Here is a 20,247-nt window from a genome sequence, read left to right as displayed (position 1 = left end):
CATGTTGAAGCTGGTTTAAAGTTTGCTAAACAGCATCTTGACAAGCCTGTAGAATACTGGGAGAATGTTGTCTGGTCAGATGAGACCAAAACTGAACTTTTGGGCTGTCATACTACAGACCATGTTTGGAGGAGAAATGGCACTGCACATCAGCCAAAAAACACTACACCAACAGTGAAGTTTGGAGGTGAAGCATCATGGCATGGGGTTGTTTCTCATCTCATGGTGTTGGCAAACTTCATATAACTGACGGAGCAATGAATGGAGCCATGTATGGGGAAATTCTTGATCTGAATCTGCTGCCATCCACCAGGATGATGAAGATGAGACGTGGCTGGACCTTCCAGCAGGACAACCATCCAAAGCACACGGCAAAGTTGACTCTCAAATGGTTTCAGAAAAAGAAAATCAATCTGTTAGAATGGCCGAGTCAATCACCTGACTTCAATCCAACTGAACATTTGTGGAAAGAAGTAAAGAAAAGGGTTCACCAGAGGGCACCAAAGAATATTCCAGATTTAAAGACAATCTGTGCAGAGGAATGGGCCAAAATCATACCTGAGCAGTGTGGGCCATTAGTTCAAACATACAAGAAGCTTCTGGAAGCTGTCATTGCAAACAAAGGCTTCTCCACTAAGTATTAGATGAGTCTCAGTTAGTGTGTTCAATACTTTTTTCCTGTGTTATCGTACTTAATTCACCATAATCATTATTTATGGACCTGAACGTTGAGATTTCTTTTCATGTGTGGATTATTTGAGTTAATACCAATGTCTGGAAGAAATTTAGTTTGAATTGCAGCTTTGGAAATAAATGTGACGAGAAAAAAGTTGACACGTTCAATACTAATTTTCCCCACTGTGAATGAACAAATCATCTGCTGCCGTTGAGACATTCATCAACCAATAAAAACAGTTTGTTTTTCTGGTCATAGAGTTAAAATGGGTTCATTCCTTTAGAATCAAAGTTATCTGAGTTTTAGATTTAATGATGATAATATCAACCTCTTAAATTTTAAAGCGCTAATTCTCCTCAAGCATGGCGTCAAGTTTTTCTTCTCACAGCCTGAAGCTGTCCTAACATGTTGCCGAGGGGCCGTTGAAAAACTGCAATTAGCAGAATTGTGTTTTTAAGTTTACATAAATCATAACAGTAAACACAAGAATCCAGCAGAAAAACAAGCATCCAGCAGTAAACAGAAATACAAATGATACTTTTCAGATTGTAAACATGAATGTGTTGATTTAATATCCCAGAAAGGAATGGAAATGTTTCCATCAGTGCACGCTTCTCAAAAACAAAAATAATCTGAAAAACAGAAACATAAAAGTGTTGTGTGATATGTGTGTTACAGTAAATCAAACCCCCTCCCTCCTCATCCAGGGCAGGTTTAAAAAACACTGGAGCCTTTCTGGAGATGTAGTTACCGATCAGAGCCAGCAGGGGGAGCTGCTGCTGCTGCTGCTTCAGTCATACTTACACCAGGTCTAAGATAAAGCTGAGTTCACAGCGCCATCTACAGGGGAGGAGATGCAGACAGAGAACAGAAACACACACCTGCCGCTCAGGACGTCACACGTAGCCCTTAGGTACGACAGGAAATGGCTTTAAGAGATAAATGCTTCGTCTCCCTCTGAGAGGGTCTGAAAGAACTCTGATTCAGTGTTTCTGCTGCTCTGCTTTGGGATCGGTGTAGGGGAGTTAATCTCAGAGTGAAGCACAAGAAGCTACAGACACAAATGCAGGTGGGATGGAGGCCACAGCTGGTGAGGACTCAGAACTGGATCCAGTTCCCCCCGTCCTGGGGTCTCGGCTGTGGCGGAAGAGAGCTGAAAAAAAACAGAGGGATTTGAGTTAGTCTTTTTTCTATGCTTCAGGAAAACAATAACATCATTAACTTGAGTTTGAAGATTTTTTTCGTCCACGTTTTAAAAAGTTTAAGTTAAAATGTCAGATGTCAACACTGAACGTGGACAAAGTGTTAAAGGGATAGTTCAGTTTTTTTTGAAGTGGGGTTGTATGAGCTCTATGTGACCACTAAGGACATTAGATACAGTAGAAAGTTGTCTCCTCTCCCTCAGTAAGACACAAACTGTAATCGATGGTGACGAGGAAATAGGCGCTAACAGGGAAAGACCGTACCAAATTCAAAGGCTATTTTCTCTGCCTACAAGAACTAAAATCAAAAAGTAATACCACAGTTTAAGAGTACGATACATAAAATATTTTTTTAGTGCGTTAAGTCTTCAGAAATACAAACATTTATCTGGACCTAATTTGGTCATGTGTCCTTCCGCGCAGCGCTAGTGCGCTCCGTCCCCCCTCCTCCTTTCAGCTGTAGGGAATGTTAACAAGCTATGCTTCAGGCGCCGGTTGAAGCCTCATGTAAGTTTGATCAAGTATCGTGATTCTTTTGTTTGTACTCCAAGGATTGTGAGGCAACGTTGGAAATTCAAAATGAGTGACTATGACAGCGACGATGAAGTTTCATTCACTTTGGAACCAAAAGGATACCTGTATGAACCGGAGTACACAGAAGAAGAGCTGCTACAGATGGAGACTGAAAGGAATACAGAGGAGACATCCACGGACACTGGACATCAAGATGCTGAGTGTTACTGCTGCCACGACTGTTGTTGTTGCTGTTACAGGACACTCCAGAATTCAGAAGAGCAGGGAAATCTGTGTGATGTGTCTACAGATGGCTTGAGAGCCAGCAGTGTCCTCAGACAAATCCTGAAGAGTGTGTGTAACCAAGTTCCACTCGTGACAGCAGTAACACTCAGTATCCGTGGGCATTGAGTCACAGCTCAGACATTTACACCACTGAGGATTTCCCACTCTATCTTGATGTCCAGTGTCCGAGGCTACAACCGGCGCCCGAAGCATAGCTTGTTTACATTCCCTACAGCTGAAAGGAGGAGGGGGGATGGAGCGCACTAGCGCTGCTCGGAAGGACACATGACCAGTTAGTTAGGTCCGGATAAATGTTTATATTTCCGAAGACTTAATGCACTTAAAAAATATTTTGTGTATCGTACTCTTTAACTGAGGTATTACTTTTTGATTTTAGTTCTTGTAGGCAGAGAAAATAGCCTTTGAATTTGGTACGGTCTTTCCCTGTTAGCGCCTATTTCCTCGTCACCATCGATTACAGTTTGTGTCTTACTGAGGGAGAGGAGACAACTTTCTACTGTATCTAATGTCCTTAGTGGTCACATAGAGCTCATACAACCCCACTTCAAAAAAACTGAACTATCCCTTTAAGTCCTGCAGTGAACTCATGTTGGATCAATCTGAGAAGAAGACTACAGGCTGCTCCGGACAGCTTGTTAAAAAACAGTCACACAACACTTTAGTGGGATATACATGATCAATTCACAACATCACAGGTCAGTGAGTCTCTTTTCATGGGCAATGACAGCCCAACATCCTGAGCGGCTAAAGTGGCTAAATATTTTAGCCGCCTTGGCCGCTCGTCACGTGACTGACGTTAGAGTAAAATCAACAAAAAGCGCTTGTCATTTAAAGGAGCTGCACAGCGACTTCTTCCCAGCAGCAGCTGCTTACTGTTGTTCAACTTCAGTTTAAAGCATGAACATAATGTAAAATCACCATCTAATCAGTCACGAGCGGATTGACAGGCAGGAAGCAGTTTACAACGGAGAAAATATTGATTTATCCAGCACATCAAACTTTTACAGTTTGGAAATAAACTAAAATTCTGTGCTGTGTGTGTGTGAGTGTGTGTGTGTGTTTGTGTGTGTTTTCTATAATCCTAAAGAAAAATACCCAGGAGCCGGACTCAATGTTAATCTTTTAATCAATAAATGAAACCCCTGCGCAGCCCGTGGGTATTCCCCGTTCCAAAATAAATCACAACCAAAATAAAACAATAATCTCGATGTTCATAAACTCAAAATCATGAAAAAGTTCCACACTAACGAAAAAATACAAGCCGTCCTTCTTCACACTATTTTAAACGCTCCTTTAATCCTGTTTTTTCCGGTCCTCTTAAGTCCGTAACACAAAACAAATTTAATCCACAAGAAACGAAAGATAAATCCTCAAGGAAGAAAAAAGGTAGCTCAAAACAGGCAAGTGAAAACTAGGTTACCGGCGTCTGTTAAGATCCTGGCGCACAGTCCGGTACGAAGCCATCCACGGAAGGATCCAGCAGGATCCAGCAGAGACTGTTTGGTAATAAAGTAACCTACTCCCCCCTGGCGTAAACCTCAGATCATTGCTGAACAAAGTTAGTCTGGAGCCCTGGTCTCATCTCATTCAGATGAAGCAAGAAATGCTAGCATGCTAGGCTAGGCTACGTCTTTGCCACAGACTACACTTAGCTTCTTTCTGCTATTACTGCACATTTTTTGAACTCACCAGAACAATCTACCTCCTCTGCGACACAATCCCAGGAAACATTTTTTTGTAGTTGGTCGTGGTAGCTAAAAAGGCCAAAGACATTAGACAGGATAGGATGAGCACAAACACAGTTTATGAGCTTTTCTGTTACTTTTATCACCAAACAGTCTCTTCTGGATCCTTCTATGGATGGCTTCGTACCGGACTGTGCACCAGGATCTTACAGACGGTGACCTGGTTTCACTATTTTGCCTGGAATTGGGGTGACATCGAAGCCATTTTTTGGTAATTTTTAGCCTGGTGTACCAGTGATTTTTGTTTCTCGATCGAGTATTTTTGTTTTGGGCTACCTTTTTTCTTCCTTGAGGATTTATCTTTCGTTTCGATCAACGTTGTTTTGTGTTACGGACTTAAGAGGACCGGAAAAAACAGGATTGAAGGGGCGTTTAAAATAGCGTGAAGAAGGACAGCTTGTATTTTTTCGTTAGTTGGGAACTTTTTCATGATTTTGGTTTTATGAACATTGAGATTATTGTTTTATTTTGGTTGTGATTATTTTGAAAATTGTATTAATTTTCAGCGCCCTTTGTTCCAAAGCGGCTAAAATACTCTGGTCGCTTTCACGGGCGTGCTTGCTCCTTTTGCCTCTTTTGCCTCTTTTGGTGTGAACACACAGTTAGAAAGGAAGCTCAAAGCCCGCGTCACATCAAATATGGCCCCCACCAACAATCAGCTTCATCACTCTGCATCAACAACAGACAGGGGACGTAGCCTCAGCTACGTACAGGAAGTGAAGCGTCTACCTTGCAGGAGCAGAGAAGTCTCCCCACAGATCAGCGCCGGGGTTTGACTGAACCACGGTGTTGGAGTTACTGCTGTCCAGCTCCAACAGGCAGCCTGTCACACACAAACACACGGCTCATTAGAAAAAAGAGAAGTGACACACTTTCACTCCATTTCCTGCAGCCTGGAGCTCGAAACCGCTCGACTCGGTTAAAGAAACTAATTAAACAGAGAAAGGAAATGGGTCAGAGCTGAAGGTGAATCTGGAGATTCAAGTCTCCTCCCACCAACAGACTCTGACTCTGCTGGCTCCAACGTTTCTGTTTCAGCCTGAGGGCTATGGAAGTGTTTACGTTTTTAATTTTGCCGCATTTTCCACGACAGATAAAATAACGACTGAATGATGAATGAAAGTGATTACATTAACTTACCTGTTGCTGTCCCCCCTGTCTGGGGAATTATGTTGTGATTGGATGAGCCTGACAAAGGGGGAGGGGCTATCTTGCCTCCAGGTGGTGGTGGGAGGAGTCCAAACCCACCTGTGCTTTGTGGGCGTGGTTTATCCCTCTTTTTACCTTGCTAGGAACAGAAAAGATGTTGTGAAATTTAAGTTGCTGCCTCATTTTCATGTCATGGTTTTATTTTTAGCTCTTACCCCGATGTTGAGTGTGATGGTCTGTCCCTCTTTAAAACCCAAGTCCAGTTTAGGCCCTGAATCTCCGAGCTGGGAGTTTTTACTGAGCTCATTCTCCTGTTTGACCCATCTGCAGCGCAGCACATACACAGAAATAAACAAAGTGTTTCAGCAGTTTTCAGAGAGAAAAGGCAGCGTTCAGCTTTCTGTAAGGGCAGAACCGTATCTGTCGGACACAGCACTAACCCTGCTCCACTCTGCTTACTTGAAGTGGTCCTGTAAGGCAACGTTGAAGTCAAAAGCGTCTCCTCTGTCTCCAAAACCAACTCCTATAAAAGCGCTGCGACCTAATCAGACAGTTTCACAAAAAACACACATCAGAGCCTTCAAATTAGGAGGTTATGTGACCTTCACCATGTTTCCATCCTCACCGCTGTCATCCTGTATCCGCAGAACAAAGTACCGACTGGAGTCGCTGACAGTTTCCACTGAAACACCAGGGTACTCCTTCACTGGAGCCTGAGCGAACAGCTCCCCTACAGAGCACGAAACAAAAACATCTCATCAAAAATCCTGAGTGACTTACTGCATCTAATTCCACTAGGAATAGTGAAATATTCACTGAAAGGGTGAAGGAACAGGTTTCACAGCATCAGGGATCCAGTTTTGTTGTATTTAGGTGAACTTTTACCAGATACTGCATTAGAGAGAAAATCAAGGAAGTTTTATGATTTTCTTCACTTTTTATATTTTTATTAAAAAACTGTTTTATTTGTTTGTTTTTAAAGAGAACCAAAACCCAAAATTTTAAATAAATAAATAAAGGTGGGAAAAAAATTATATATATATATATATATATATATAAGCTAATAAATAAATTTTAAAAATGAATAAATAAATCAATACAAGTAAAAATAAATTAAAACAATAAATGTGGAAGTAGAATTAAATTTAAAATAACAATAGGTAAATAAAAGCACTCTGCTCTTAGTTTTATTTATTTTATGTTAATTTATCAACAATCCAACTTCAGAAATATCACTTTGATTTTTAGAAAACATGCAATGGAGACAGTTTTTAAGAGTCATATGCTGATTTCCCCTTTATGTAGCGGTTGGCAGGCACATCAAGTCTATTTCTGCGCTCACTTGTAGATCCGCCAACAGGCAAACAGTTTTACCAAAGTAACACGGAGGACCACCCTCTCTTTTTAATAACATTTCCTTCTGTAATTCATGCTGACATCGTATAAAAGCAGAGTGCTTTTCTTTATTTGGTATTTACCTCTATTTATTGATTAATTCTTGTATTTATTTCCACATTTATTTTTCTACATATTTTTAATTTTTTAATCTTTTTTCTTATTTTAATTTATTTATATTTTTATTTATGTATTTATTCATTTATGTGTTTTTTTTCTTTTAAATAATAATGATGTTCTTTCAATTTTTGAAGTTTTGTTTTTATTTTTGTTTTTATTTTCACTTTTATATTTCTATTCTATTTTTAAAATTTTGAATCTTGTTTTATTTTTTCTATCTATTTAAACTTTTATTTATTCATTTATTTATGTATATCTTTTATTTTTCTTTTTATTTCCATTCAAATCTATCTATTGTATTAATTTTTGAAGCTTTTTTTTTTGTTTGTTTTTATTTCCACTTTTATTTATTTTTAACTTTGGCAGTTTTGGTCCTCCATACGTTTTAACATATAACAGAGGAGTGGTACCCTGTGTTCCGGGTTGGGAGAAGCAGGGGTTGTAGTCCTGCTTATCTCCTGCTTTGCTTTTAGTATTGTAAAGTTTTATGTGTTTTTCTTTTGTGTGTGTGTGTGTTTTTTAAAGTAAATCTGTATGCTTTAATACCTGCTTGACATTAATGGATGTGAATAAACATAAATAAAAAAAAAAGACTCAAAGTCCTACCTGAGACCTTGTCCTCCAGCTTGATGAAAACCACTTTGCCCTTTGCTGTGATCCTCATCCGACCAGACCAGTCTGGAGTATCCAGCTTCCAATCTGCTGCCCTGTAAATACAGAATTTTATAACGCTGGCAAGCAAAGGGGGGGGGGGGGCAATTACTCAAAGAATTTAATCTGGATCAAAATGATACAGATTTGGAAATCCAATTTTCTGCTTTCCAGGATCAGGTAATCCTAAGTATCACTCAACTGTATCGCCCTGATCTAGATGCACAGTTTTTAAGATGACCAAATCCACCCAGTTGTAAATGTGGGAAAAAGTTGTGTGGCCAAAATGAGAAAAAACACTCATATCTAAGGGTTTTTAAAAATCACGACTTTTCTTTCCAAAAAAAAAAAAAAATCTGCAGTCCCATCCGGTTAAAGTCCTTATCAAGGGCCGGTGTTTAAGTCAAAGTTCATATTGACAATCTCAAACTAAGCAGGGGGAACATGAGGAAAGCGTTTATCTCTCAGCTCAATAGTTTCTCTGTGGAAAGAGGACATCAAAGCTGTCACAGGAGGGAGTGGGACTGTCCTGGCAAACCGCCCATATCGACCCGGCGTGACGACAAACCCTCCGTCACATCTGTGTCAGCTCAACCGCCTCAGAAACAAAACCAACGAACGCTAACGAATATTAACGAACAACAAATGTCCGTCTGTGGTTTTCCAGCAGATGAGGTGAAGCTGGGGCTCAGTGAAAACGAGCTGTGATAGCGCACCGTGAGGCAGCAGCGGCAGCAGCAGCAGCAGGGAAAGTGAAAAGCTCACACGAACCGACAGGAAACACATCGTAACCATATTTCAAAGAGCCGTTAACGTCTGACCGTTACGTCTTTACCTGTAAGCGCGGTTTGAAGCTCGCGGCGGAATGCGGTAAACGTTGACATCTGGTTTCACGCACAGAATGGACTCGTACTCGCCCTCAGACGCCATCTTGAATCAACTGTTATTGGTGTGGGAGTTGAGGTAGTGAGTCATTTATTCGGTCTTTACTGAAGTGTGTGTGTGTGTGTGTGTGTGTGTGTGTGTGTGTGTGTGTGTGTGTGTGTGTGTGTGTGTGTGTGTGTGTGTGTTTGTGTTTTGATTCATCCTTGAAGAATTGAGAATAGTGCAATTATGTGTATGAAATAAATCTTTATTTTTTTCAAATAATATTTTTTAAAATTAAATTAGCCAAATTCTATATCCATAAAAATAAATTTACAGGTTAAAAAGCTTATATTTTGTATAAATAATTATTTTTTTTTAAATTAAGCGCTTCTATTGATTGAAAAAAAAAATACATAAAAAGGCGGGAATAATTTAAAAAGAAATTACTGTTTAAATGTTGAAAATAAGCTAAGATTTTTTTTAAATTATTTTTATTATTTAATTTTTTTCACATAAAACACACTTTCCTGTTTATTTTCGTTCTTATTATTCAATGACTTCTTCTTTATTCTACTCTGTATATATATATACATATATATATATATGTATGTATATATATATATATATATATATATATATATATATATATATATATATATATATATATATATATATATATATATATATATAAATAATAAATTTGATAAAGTTCTACAGTTCTACAGTTTTGTTTAGCAGACGCTTTTGTCCAAAACAATGTACAACACAAGCAAGAATTTAGACAGAAGGAAAACCTAGTTAGTGCGACAACAGTGCTACAAGTTATTCAGCTGCAGGTGCTGCCATTAAGTGCAAGTTTTATCTAATTTTTTATTTATTTTTTTTTTCTTTGGGTTATTTTTTATACCATTTTGTTTTATTTTATTTCATTTTATTTTATTTATTTATTCACAGTATAACAGTATAAGAGCTGAGTCATAGACCAGAAAATGTTAATGCTACTGACTGTATGTAGACAGGTTTACAACTTATCTAAATGACTGTAAATAAAGAATAAAACATTCAAATATAAAAATGTGTCAATTGAAACTCAATGTATCAGATACATAACAGACGTTTTTCATATTGTATGTGAAGCAGTTTAATGTATTTATATTATTTTTTGTGTCTTTCGTTGTTAACATAGCACAACATGTTGTAGATTCGATTTTTCATAGTAAATAAATAGATGGATAAATAAATAAATAACACCGTCAGGGGGCGTGGATTTTACGGAGCCGAAACAACGGAAACGGAAACCGTTGTGTCGTGTCCAGGGATGGGAGTCTCGGATGTTTTGAGCGAGCAGTCATTTGGGCTCCGTTGGCAAAACGAACGGCTCATTCAGTTCCGAACAGCATTTTCATTTAGGAAAAACCCTTACCTAGTAATACAGACGCAAGGTTCGTGTATTTTTTCTAACAAATAAAACGTTGAAACTTTACACCAAATGAGAAAAAATGGGGATTTTTATGCCCTTTTTATTCACTTAGAGGAGTCAGCTCAAAGCACCGAGTCGTTCATGAACACCACATCAGAGCTGGTGTCGTCTGCTCGAAGATTCCTGAAGATCCGCTCAGGGTTAGTGCGCTATTTTAGCTACAGAATCGCTTATTTTTCACTTGTAATGACACTGGGCTGATGAAAGATGTTTTGAACTATATCTTCTGTCTTTTTCTTGGAGTGAAACCCTCCAGTAAAGATGTAATTCCCTGAGTTAAAGCTGACTCCTGCTGGCTTGGCATCGCTCGACCGTTAGCCATATTGACGGCAGCTGGCCGTCTTCAGTCGCTCTCCGAGGTCCTGAAAACACGAATTCAGACTCCACGAAGGAGATACTTAGAAATATGACGGTCTCTAGTCAATACTGCACATATTAATCGTCTAAGCACAGTTTGAAAGAGGTATACGCTTTTATTTTCACACACAGGGCCCAGAATGCTGTCAGCTAGCTAGCTTGTAGCTTAGCTTACAGGCTGTCATAGCAGAGAGTGACTGTTTGTCGCAGTGGTTAGGACAAACTGACAGCCAGGCTCATACAGCAGGTGTTGGCACACCTTTTATCAAGCTGCGTAGGCATGAATACATAATTTTCTGCTCGTCACTGTTTCTCTGTGCCAGCCCCATGCCTCAGCCCTTTCAGATGTTTACTATCTCCACCCTGCAGGTGAAGGATCCGGTTTCTGACATCCTGAGACAAACCAGTGCAGCCAGGAGGAGGAGAGAGGAGCAGGATGTACTCTCACTGAGCCAGCTACTGCACCCAGGAAACATAAAAATAAGTCAGAGAGCACAGACAGACCCTGGAAAGGTAAGCCCATCTGGAGGATTTGATATTGATAAGTAAGAAGTATGCAGCTCTGCTAACATGGTTTTATTTCTGTGTTAGATAGTGGTGATTTGAGACACCACCTCCTACCCAGACAACATGACGTCCTCTATGCTCCGCCGACAGCTAAAGAACCTGGTCCAGAACTACTCTGAGGCTGAGGTCAAGGTAAGAGAAGCAGATATCTTGTAAATCCAAATATTATAATCCGGATAACTAAAGCTAAAGACAACCATTAAATAGAGACACTCATATTGAACACATCTGATCCAGTTTCAGTTGAAGAAAGAAAGTATTGTAGAAGACTTGCTTTTGTCAGACAGCGGAGAAGCACAAGCCTGATTTTACGAAACATGATGGCATTAAATCTTTGAGAGTAGATCTCATCTTACTTTAGCCCTCTATAACTTGCACTTTTAGCAGTATTCGATGGTGTCTGCATTGTTTTTTATCTCCTGAGAATGCCACTTGATATTCCCCACACGCTGACACTCCTTGCTTTGCATATTTGCAGGTGAGGGAAGCAACATCTAACGATCCATGGGGTCCATCCAGCTCTCAGATGGCCGACATCTCTGACCTGACCTACAACGTGGTGGCCTGCAATGAGATTATGACAATGTTATGGAAACGACTCAAAGACGACAAAAACTGGAGACACATCCACAAGGTACCAGTAACAAAACTATTTTATTTTCAGACACAGTTTTGACTGTTAGGGTATTTTTTTGCTTCTTATAGGGGTGGTTCTTCAATTGAGGGAGTTCCCCAGAGTAGATTTCCAAGAAAAAAAATATCTTTATGAAAAAAAAACAATTATTGAATTGTTAGAGTGATAGGTTTAAGAAGCTTTGAAAAAAAGTGTGCAAGAATATCACCGTTTTGGGCTTGTCCCCAAGCTAAATTCACTCAAATCTTTACTCTATATTTCCTCATAACAACTTAAAAAGACATTGTTCAAATTCATATAGTTTAAATTTGTACAATTTGTTCAATTTGCAATTAATTTAAAGTTAAATACTGCTGTCCCTTATACTTCCATCATTACAATTACACTCAACATTTTAATGACTCATAAAGTTTTTACCAAAAATAACCGGCATTGTTACATGCTAATTAGATAATTTTTGATGACCACATATGTGAGAAATTTATATATTTTGTGTACATTGCTATGCTAACCTGTTAGCTGAGCAAGTCTAAAATTGAACCAACATTTTCTGCAAAAAGTGAAACTTGTCATTACCCTCACACAGTTGACAGGCCCAAAACAATAAAAAACATGCAGATTTGAATTTTCAACACACATAACAAGTGTTAAAGGTCCCATATTCTGCTCCTCTCCTGCAGTTTAATATGGATCATTGATGTCTTCATGAAATGGTAGTAACATGTTTTGGTCCAAAAAGCCAATAAATCAAGCACAGCAGCATTGTTTCCAGGCTCTCATAGCCCCTCTGTTCAGAACGCTCTGATTTAGTGGGCGTGGCCTTCATATGTAAATGAGTCACCGCTGATACCGCCCTGCTCTTCCACGTCACTGATAGCGGCGCCACGAGCTCCGAGTGCACAATGTTTAGAAAACAACGAAGCTCATTTACCGTAACATTACAGGCTAAAACAACAGGCTAACCGCAGCTAAAATTAGCATCCTGAAGCTAACACAGAGACAGGGGGGACACTGAGGAAAAGCTCTTCCATCTGCTCCACAGCACACAGCATTTAAAATACTCACATTTCCAGGGTCCCAGGTTTGTTGGAGGATGGTTGGTAATGCGCCTGGATTCAGGACCAGTCTATTGTCTAGCCCTCTGTTGGACTGTCCAAAGTTGGAAAAGCAGTCGGCCGTGACGTGACTAGCACACACATGCACAGTTTTACTGAGTGTAGCTGGACCATTTCCTTGATAAATGAACTCTAGACACTTAGTCTGTCTTCTTCTGAGATGGGAAGCTTGAGCATGGAACTATGTGGCTGTTTACAGCCAAAAACAGAGCAGTGATGGCTCTCCAACTTTGGCATTCTCCTCCCCTCTGCTAGGAGAGGAGTGGGCGGGGAGGGGGTTCAGGGGTATCTGCTCTGGTGGACCAATCAGGTCAGACTTGCTCCTGATTGGTCAAAAAAGGGAATCGCTGATGTCACCAAACCCCCAAAATCCAAACAGCTTGTTTTAGGTCAGGATTTTACATTCACAAGCTCTACTAAATACAGGTTTTGTCATCAAATATCACATTTTGTGGGCTGGAAGGAAAGACAAAGACCCACAAATTTCACTAAAAGACTTAATAAAATGATTTTTGCACAATATGGGACCTTTAAGATATCATCACTGAGACACGGTTACTTTTGTCATTACTTCTCAAACCTAACCTTTTACAATTTTTTTTTCTGTTAAAAAAAAAAAAATCCTTCTTGGAAATCTAATCTGGGGACAGAAAAACTCCTTAATTGAAGAACTACTCATACATTTGCTAATTACCTATTTGTCTTCCCACCAGTCTCTGACGCTGTTGGAGTACCTGCTAAAAACCGGCGATGATCGTGTGCTGCTGAAAATGAAAGACAACATCTACATCGTCAAGGCCCTGACTGAATATCGCTTTGTAGAGAAGGATGGCAAAGATCAGGTGAAAGATCCTTCTCTTTAAAGCTTTCAGCCTTTCCGTATCCATTGATATTAGCGTGCTGTGCTTTGAAGCTTCCATTTAAGACTTAGAAACATCAATATCATATTCACCGTGACATCTAAGGTCGTCTTTTATTTAGGTTTGGTCACTCAGAAAACAATACACATTTATTTCTAAGCTTTAGAATTACGTATAACTTTAATTTAAGTTTTAATTTGGATTCTTGTCAAATGTTTAAGGCTAATTAGTTAGCTAATTGTGTTAGTACTTGTGTCACAGGGCTCAAATGTGAGGGAGAAGGCCAAGGTTGTCCTTGTTCTCATGGAGGATGATGACAAACTAAAGGAGGAGAGAGACTTTGCCGTCAAAACCAGAGAGAAGACGTCGAAAGGAGCAGCTGGTGAGTCCTTCCTACCCTAAATGTTGATGCTTAAAATTATCCAAAAAGACATAAAATCAAATTTGTGAACCTTTTTGTACCAGCTTCATCCACTGATACCATCAAGGACCCCAACTACAAACCAGTCTACGTTGCCGGGGCTACAGGGCTCCCATCCATAACCAACATACCCTCTGTGGCCGACTTGACTGCTTCCTTTAACGCCCGCAAAGAAGAGCGTCTCAAACAGGAAGCAGAGAAGAAAGAGCAAGAGAGAAGGGTGAGTGTATTTTTTTATTTTTATTTATTTAACCTTTATTTTACCAGGAATGATCCCATTTAGATGCAGGATCTCTTTTACCTGGGAGTCCTTGTAATAAATTAACAAAGCATCATGTTCATGAATTAGCAGCATTCAGCATAAAACCATCAGATGATCCTTGGTCCTAGTCCAAGCGAACATGATAGTCCAGTTTTAGATGGTCTTGTAGCTCAGATCAAGATGAAGGAGCAAAAACACTTAAAACTCTTTGACCAAAGACATTGAACGCGTCAACTTTTTTCACATCACATTTATTTCCACATGAAACCCTTTAGTGGTATGACAGCCGAGAAGTTCAATTCTGGTCTCATCTGATGAGACAACATTCTCCCAGTATTCTACAGGCTTGTCAAGATGCTGTTTAGCAAACTTTAAACCAGCTTCAACATGCCTTTTCTTGAGGAATGGAGTCTTGCGGGCTGAGCGTCCATAGAGGCCATGGCGGGGGAGTGCATTGCCTATTGTTTTCTCTGTAACAATTGTACCTGCTGCCTCCAAGTCTTTCTGGAGCACTTTCAGGGTGGTCCTTGGCTCGTTGAGTACTCTTCTGACTATCTTTCTGACTCCCTGGTCAGAAATCTTCAAGGAGCTCCTGTGTGTGACCTGTGGGTGGTAAGGTGGTGCTTGTGAATAATGGCCCCAACTGTGCTGACTGGAATATTCAGGTGCTTTGATATAAGTCTGTAACCAGTTCCATTCTGCTTTTTGCTTTATGCTTTTAGTATTGTTGATTATTTGAGTTAATACCAATGTCTGGTAGAAATTTTGGTTGAATTGCATCTTTGGAAATAAATGTAATGAGAAAAAAAAGTTGACGCATTCAATAGTTATTTTCCTCACTGTAAATAAGACGGTAGATCAGTCAGTAAAACCATAGATAGAAAGATATATCAATGCTCCATTCTTCAGTTGTGTAGGGAAGACAGACCAACTTTGTCATACAAGACTCAGTGATGTGTGCGAAATCCTAACCCCAAGACAAAGCGCAATGCAGCATGGGAAGCTGAGTCCAGCATTTTTAGAGAGGCAGATGAAGCATGCATACAGAGAACGGTTGCTTGTATTCATTTTTCCGAGCAACAAATGTTTAACATCTTTTGTGTCTGTAAAAGAAACAGTTTTCTTAGCATTTAAAACCAGCTTCAGTTTACAAAGACTTTCATGGACAGCGTTAAAAACAGCTTGAAGTTGATTGACTGCCCCCAAAAGAAAAGATCCTGAGGTGTTAAGAATGGTGTTATTCGTATAAAAATGAAACTTTCCCTCTGTGACGATTTAACATAAATTGTTAATGTAAATCACAAAGAGAATCGGGCCCAATGTAGACCCTTGTGGAACTCCATGTCGATTCGAAAGTTTATGTCGGTACTTCTGGTGCGAAGTTTGTTCACTTCTCCTTTCCTGTTGCCGTTTCACCCCAGGCCAAGATGTCTGAAGATGAGCTCCAGTGGGAGGACGCAGGCAAATCTAGTGAGGTCAAAGGTGGCGCTTGGGGAGGGGAGAACGCTGAGGAGGAGCCCAAGCAAGACGCATGGGGAGCCCCTGAAGAACCTAAAGAGGCCGCAGGTCCATGGGGCACACCAGCAAAACCAGACACAACCGACACACCAGCCAGCAGTGATCCATGGGGGGCTCCGGCAAAGACAGAGGAAGATCCGTTTGCAGCACAGAAAACGGAGGAAGATCCATTTGCTGCACCGAAAACGGAGGAAGATCCGTTTGCTGCACCGAAAACGGAGGAAGATCCCTTTGCTGCACCCAAAACGGAGGAAGATCCCTTTGCAGCACCAAAAGACAAACCCGATCCATTTAGTGCATCCAAAGATGACCCGTTCAATGCGCCAAAGGATGACTCAGACCCCTTCGGTGCACCGAAAGACAAGGAGGATCCGTTTGCTGCTCCAAAAGAAGACCCTTTCAATGCTCCCAAAGACGACCCCTTCAAAGCCCAAAAGGACGATCCGTTCAACACACCCAAAGACGATCCTTTCAACACACCGAAAGACGATCCTTTCAATACCCCAAAAGACGACCCCTTCAAAGCCCAAAAGGACGATCCGTTCAACACACCTAAAGACGATCCGTTCAACACACCTAAAGATGATCCGTTTAACACACCGAAAGACGATCCGTTCAACACGCCTAAAGACGATCCCTTTAACACACCGAAGGATGATCCTTTCAATACCCCCAAAGATGATCCCTTCACAGCAGCTTCAACCTCCCCTAAAGACGACCCTTTCTCTGCGCCAGGTAAAAGTTCCCAGGACGACCCTTTCACGGCAGGATCAGTACCTCCCAAAGACGATCCCTTTGCTGCTCCAACCATACCACCCAAAGAGGATCCTTTCTCCACAACAACCAAGTCTGACGATCCATTCTCTGCACCAACCCAGTCTGCAAAACCTGACCCTTTTACTGCTCCAACAACACCCCCTAAAGAGGATCCTTTCTCCGCACCATCCAAACCGTCTACAGACGACCCATTCGCCGCACCAACAACACCACCAAAGGAGGATCCATTCTCTGCGCCATCCAAGCCTACAAATGAGGATCCTTTCACCGCACCAACAACACCACCAAAGGAGGATCCATTCTCTGCACCGTCCAAACCTTCTACAGAAGACCCATTCGCAGCGCCATCAGTGCCCTCAAATGAGGATCCATTCGCAGCGCCCTCAAGCCCACCTAAAGAGGATGCCTCGGATCCCTTTAATGCCCCTCCACTGAGCTCACCCAGTGCAGATGCATGGGGCGCCCCTACTAGTCCTCCAGCTGACAGCGGCTCAGATCCCTGGGGGGCGCCGTCTGCTCCAAATGAGTCCACAGGTGGAGATCCTTGGGGAGATGGGACTAGCGCCACTTCTCCCGTTGACAGTTCAGATGCATTTGGGGACTCATCCAAGGATGCGTGGGGATCAACAGGTAAGACACTAAGAAGTAAATGTTCAACAATGGGATCCCATCGGGAATATGGGAGCATCTGCCCCAGAGCTTTCCTATGAATCTCTTGATCCCAGCCATTGTTGTAGGACAGGGCACCTGGATGAAAGACATTCTGTAGCCACATAATCTGATTTAACTTCAAAACAAAGACTATAAGTTGTATCAAGATCTATACATACTTAAAATCTAATGAATAATAAACCATTCAAGATATTTTTGTGTTAATTAAATTATGCATGTAATTTCTTAATCTATTGATTAAAAAAATAATAATGATAATAATTTGAAATTTAAAATATTGTAGACAAAAAAATCAAAAGATTTCAGAACTGCATAAACTTTTCTTTTTTTAAATTTAAAACTACAGAAATCTGAAAAACTTTCAAAACTTTTTGAAATAAAAAAAACTCAAAAAGTTTTGAAAAAATGTCAAAATTTGCAGAAATTTCTAAAATTGCAGAATTTAAACAATGTAAATGTAAAAAAAATTGCAGTAGTTTCAAAATATATTGAAATAAAAAACGCAAAAAAAAACTTTGAAATATATCTAAAACTATGTGCAAAAATTTCTACAACTTCAAAAATAAAATAATGGAATTTACAACATTTGAAAAAGTAAAAAAAATAAATAAAAAAAATTGCAGAATTTTTTTAAATGTGAAAAAATTTGCAAAAATTTCCACAATTGCAAAAATAATTAAAAAATGGAATTAATGAAGTTTGCAGAAGTTTCAAAATATACTGAAATTTCAAATACTTGCAAAATTGTTTTTACATGTAAAATAATTTGCATAAAAATTCTACAATTGCAAAAATAACTTAAAAAATGGAATTTAGAAAATTTGCAAAAGTTTTCCAAATGGATTGAAATTGCAAAACATATTTGAATTTTTAAACAATTTGCAAGAATGTCTACAATTGCAAGAATTAAAAAAATGGAATTTACAAAATTTGCAAAAGTTTTCCAAATATATTGTAATTTAATTGTGAAAAAGGAAAAACCTGAAGAAACTGAATTGTTAAGTCTCATTTCTAAAAGACAGTTTGTGACTCTTCCTGCTCTGTTTCCCTGTTCAAGCAGCAGCTCCAGTTAGCACAGACGATGCATGGGGCGCACCTGCTCCACCCTCAGACTCCTCCCCATCCAGTGACCCCTTCGGAGACGGATCTAAAAAAGGTGATCCATGGGGAGCCCCGAGCAACGCTCCCAACAATGGGACAGGTAGATCTCACCTAACACTCTTTGTGGAGGCATTTACCTCTCATCCATCCATTACTCATACTACACAGTTAAACCAACTCCATGTTTCTTCTGAGCGGTCTGCTAAAATCAAAGATCCTGTTGACTTCCTGTGTGTGTACATTAACATATTAATGTACTCTTCTTTTTAACATCTTCCATTTCCTTCATTTCACCTCCATCCTGCCATCAGTTTGCAGCTGGCCAACAATCTTAATCAACTAAACTTCTCTTGCTTTGCTCTCTCTTCCTCCCTTGCCTGTCCCTCCCAAAAAGAAAACACCTTTTAGAGCAGAATGGACCTTTATTTTATTACAGGGAAGCGTACGGCGCAAGAAAACGATACTTACAGAAGGACTGCTTCATTTCTGGGCACTGCCGGGGCGTCGCTTGTTGACTTGGACGATCTCTTCTCCTCTAACCCCAAACCCAAACAGCTCCCCCCTCCCGTCAACGTGCGCACAACCCAGACACAAGCCATCGGTAAGGACGGGCGGATTGCTTTGGTCTGGGTGAAGGTTTTCATGTGGAAATACTTGTTGGGATTTGGGTCCAATGGATGCATGATCCACCTTAAAGACTGGAGAATCGGTGGTTTCTGGATGATTCTTTGAACGGCGTAGTACAAGGTCGATATGTTTGTATGCAAAGCTTATTGTGGTTCAGTGTAGAGTCTTCCCAGCCCTCCTCCCCTGTGCTATCGCTGTAGTGTGTAGATGTTGTGTAAGTGTGTGTGTGTGTGAGCATTAGTGGAGTCTAGTACAGAGTATTTTATCCAGCAGATATTTAACTCCTCTCACCCTCTCTCTGCTTCGGCTCATTTCCTCTTTACTGGGACGCTTCAAACTGTAAACCCCTCCCCCCGTACCTCCATCCTCCTGCTGCTCCTCCTGATTTCCCAGGCGCTTTTAAAACCCGGGCCCCGTCACCCAGCCCTACGGTCGGATCAGGGGCTGCTGCACCATACTCCACCCCTTTTGGTTCATCTTTGGCTCCCTCTTTTGGTGCATGTTTGCCTTCTCTGGCAGCTCCACTGTTTCAGCCACCGGCTCATATCACAGGAGCACCACACCCCGGCATGAACATGCTTCTAGCAAACCAGGGGGCTCCGTATTCAGGAATTACGTCAGTTGGGTATCCGCAAATGGGACTTCACATGAACAAAGGAGAAATGGGAGATCCCTCGGTGGACCCTCTCTGTTTGGGAAGGAGTACAGGTCAGACCGGCGTCTGTGGAGCCAACTGGAAAACAGGAGTCGCAGAGAGTGGAGTCCCAAACCAGGCACAGTTTCTCCCAGGGGGTGGGTCCAGTGAGACGGCAAACCAAACCAGTAATCCCTTCCTGATGTAACAACCTATCGTGATATTTAACAGCGTCTCAAGGTGGTTTCACCTGTTTTGGCGGTCTTGGTGTGAACATGTTGCACATATTTCAACCACTTTTCCACAACCCTGGGACTTTACTCGAATATGCTACTGGCCTTCACTGGTAACAGTTCATTATGTTATATTCAGAGCAGATATCAAAGGTTGTTTTATCAATAAATGCATCATTAGAAGACTCAAAAGCTAAGTCTTCTGGTATGCACTGACCTCTGCAGACCAGGAACACCTCACAAATCACGGTTTCATTTTACAACCCTTCACAGGTGTTCTTCTGTTGATCATTAAAGGCAACTACGTTGTAACGAGACGACCCTTCTAGAGTGGCCGTTAAAACACTCAAGGGGGCAACTTTAAG

General features: G+C 40.6%; 2 protein-coding genes across 6 annotated transcripts; one reads left to right on the top strand and one right to left on the bottom strand.

Moving 5' to 3' along the window:
• Nucleotides 1-781: 781 nt before the first annotated feature.
• On the bottom strand, nucleotides 782-8,732 carry necap1 (NECAP endocytosis associated 1). Its single transcript, XM_074686615.1, has 8 exons — nucleotides 8,593-8,732; nucleotides 7,713-7,813; nucleotides 6,217-6,321; nucleotides 6,051-6,132; nucleotides 5,807-5,915; nucleotides 5,583-5,730; nucleotides 5,172-5,265; nucleotides 782-1,829 (listed from the first exon to the last, which is right to left on the bottom strand). Exons 1-8 carry the CDS (start codon nucleotides 8,685-8,687, stop codon nucleotides 1,775-1,777), a joined length of 789 nt encoding a protein of 262 aa, XP_074542716.1. The 5' UTR covers nucleotides 8,688-8,732; the 3' UTR covers nucleotides 782-1,774.
• On the top strand, nucleotides 8,597-19,983 carry LOC141802822 (uncharacterized). Of its 5 annotated transcripts, none has more exons than XM_074686582.1 (10): nucleotides 8,597-8,720; nucleotides 10,831-10,974; nucleotides 11,053-11,160; nucleotides 11,507-11,662; nucleotides 13,491-13,619; nucleotides 13,899-14,019; nucleotides 14,103-14,278; nucleotides 15,742-17,245; nucleotides 18,345-18,488; nucleotides 18,783-18,932. In XM_074686582.1, the coding sequence occupies exons 3-10, from the start codon at nucleotides 11,092-11,094 to the stop codon at nucleotides 18,794-18,796; spliced, it is 2,313 nt and encodes a 770-aa protein (XP_074542683.1). In that variant the 5' UTR covers nucleotides 8,597-8,720; nucleotides 10,831-10,974; nucleotides 11,053-11,091; the 3' UTR covers nucleotides 18,797-18,932. The 5 variants fall into 5 exon arrangements, with proteins under 5 accessions (XP_074542683.1, XP_074542686.1, XP_074542685.1 ...); XM_074686585.1 differs by lacking the exon at nucleotides 8,597-8,720 and adding an exon at nucleotides 10,117-10,244 and having other exon boundaries at nucleotides 18,825-19,983; XM_074686584.1 differs by lacking the exon at nucleotides 8,597-8,720 and adding an exon at nucleotides 10,117-10,244 and having other exon boundaries at nucleotides 18,348-18,488.
• Nucleotides 19,984-20,247: the final 264 nt, after the last annotated feature.

The sequence above is a fragment of the Halichoeres trimaculatus genome, unplaced genomic scaffold (genome assembly GCF_033239565.1).
Source record: "Halichoeres trimaculatus isolate MK-OKI-2021-1 unplaced genomic scaffold, fHalTri1.1 fHalTri1_scaffold_14, whole genome shotgun sequence".
Taxonomy (NCBI): domain Eukaryota; kingdom Metazoa; phylum Chordata; class Actinopteri; order Labriformes; family Labridae; genus Halichoeres; species Halichoeres trimaculatus.
The sequence above is the reverse complement of the archived record's forward strand: the minus strand, read 5'-3'. Positions and strand labels throughout refer to the sequence as shown.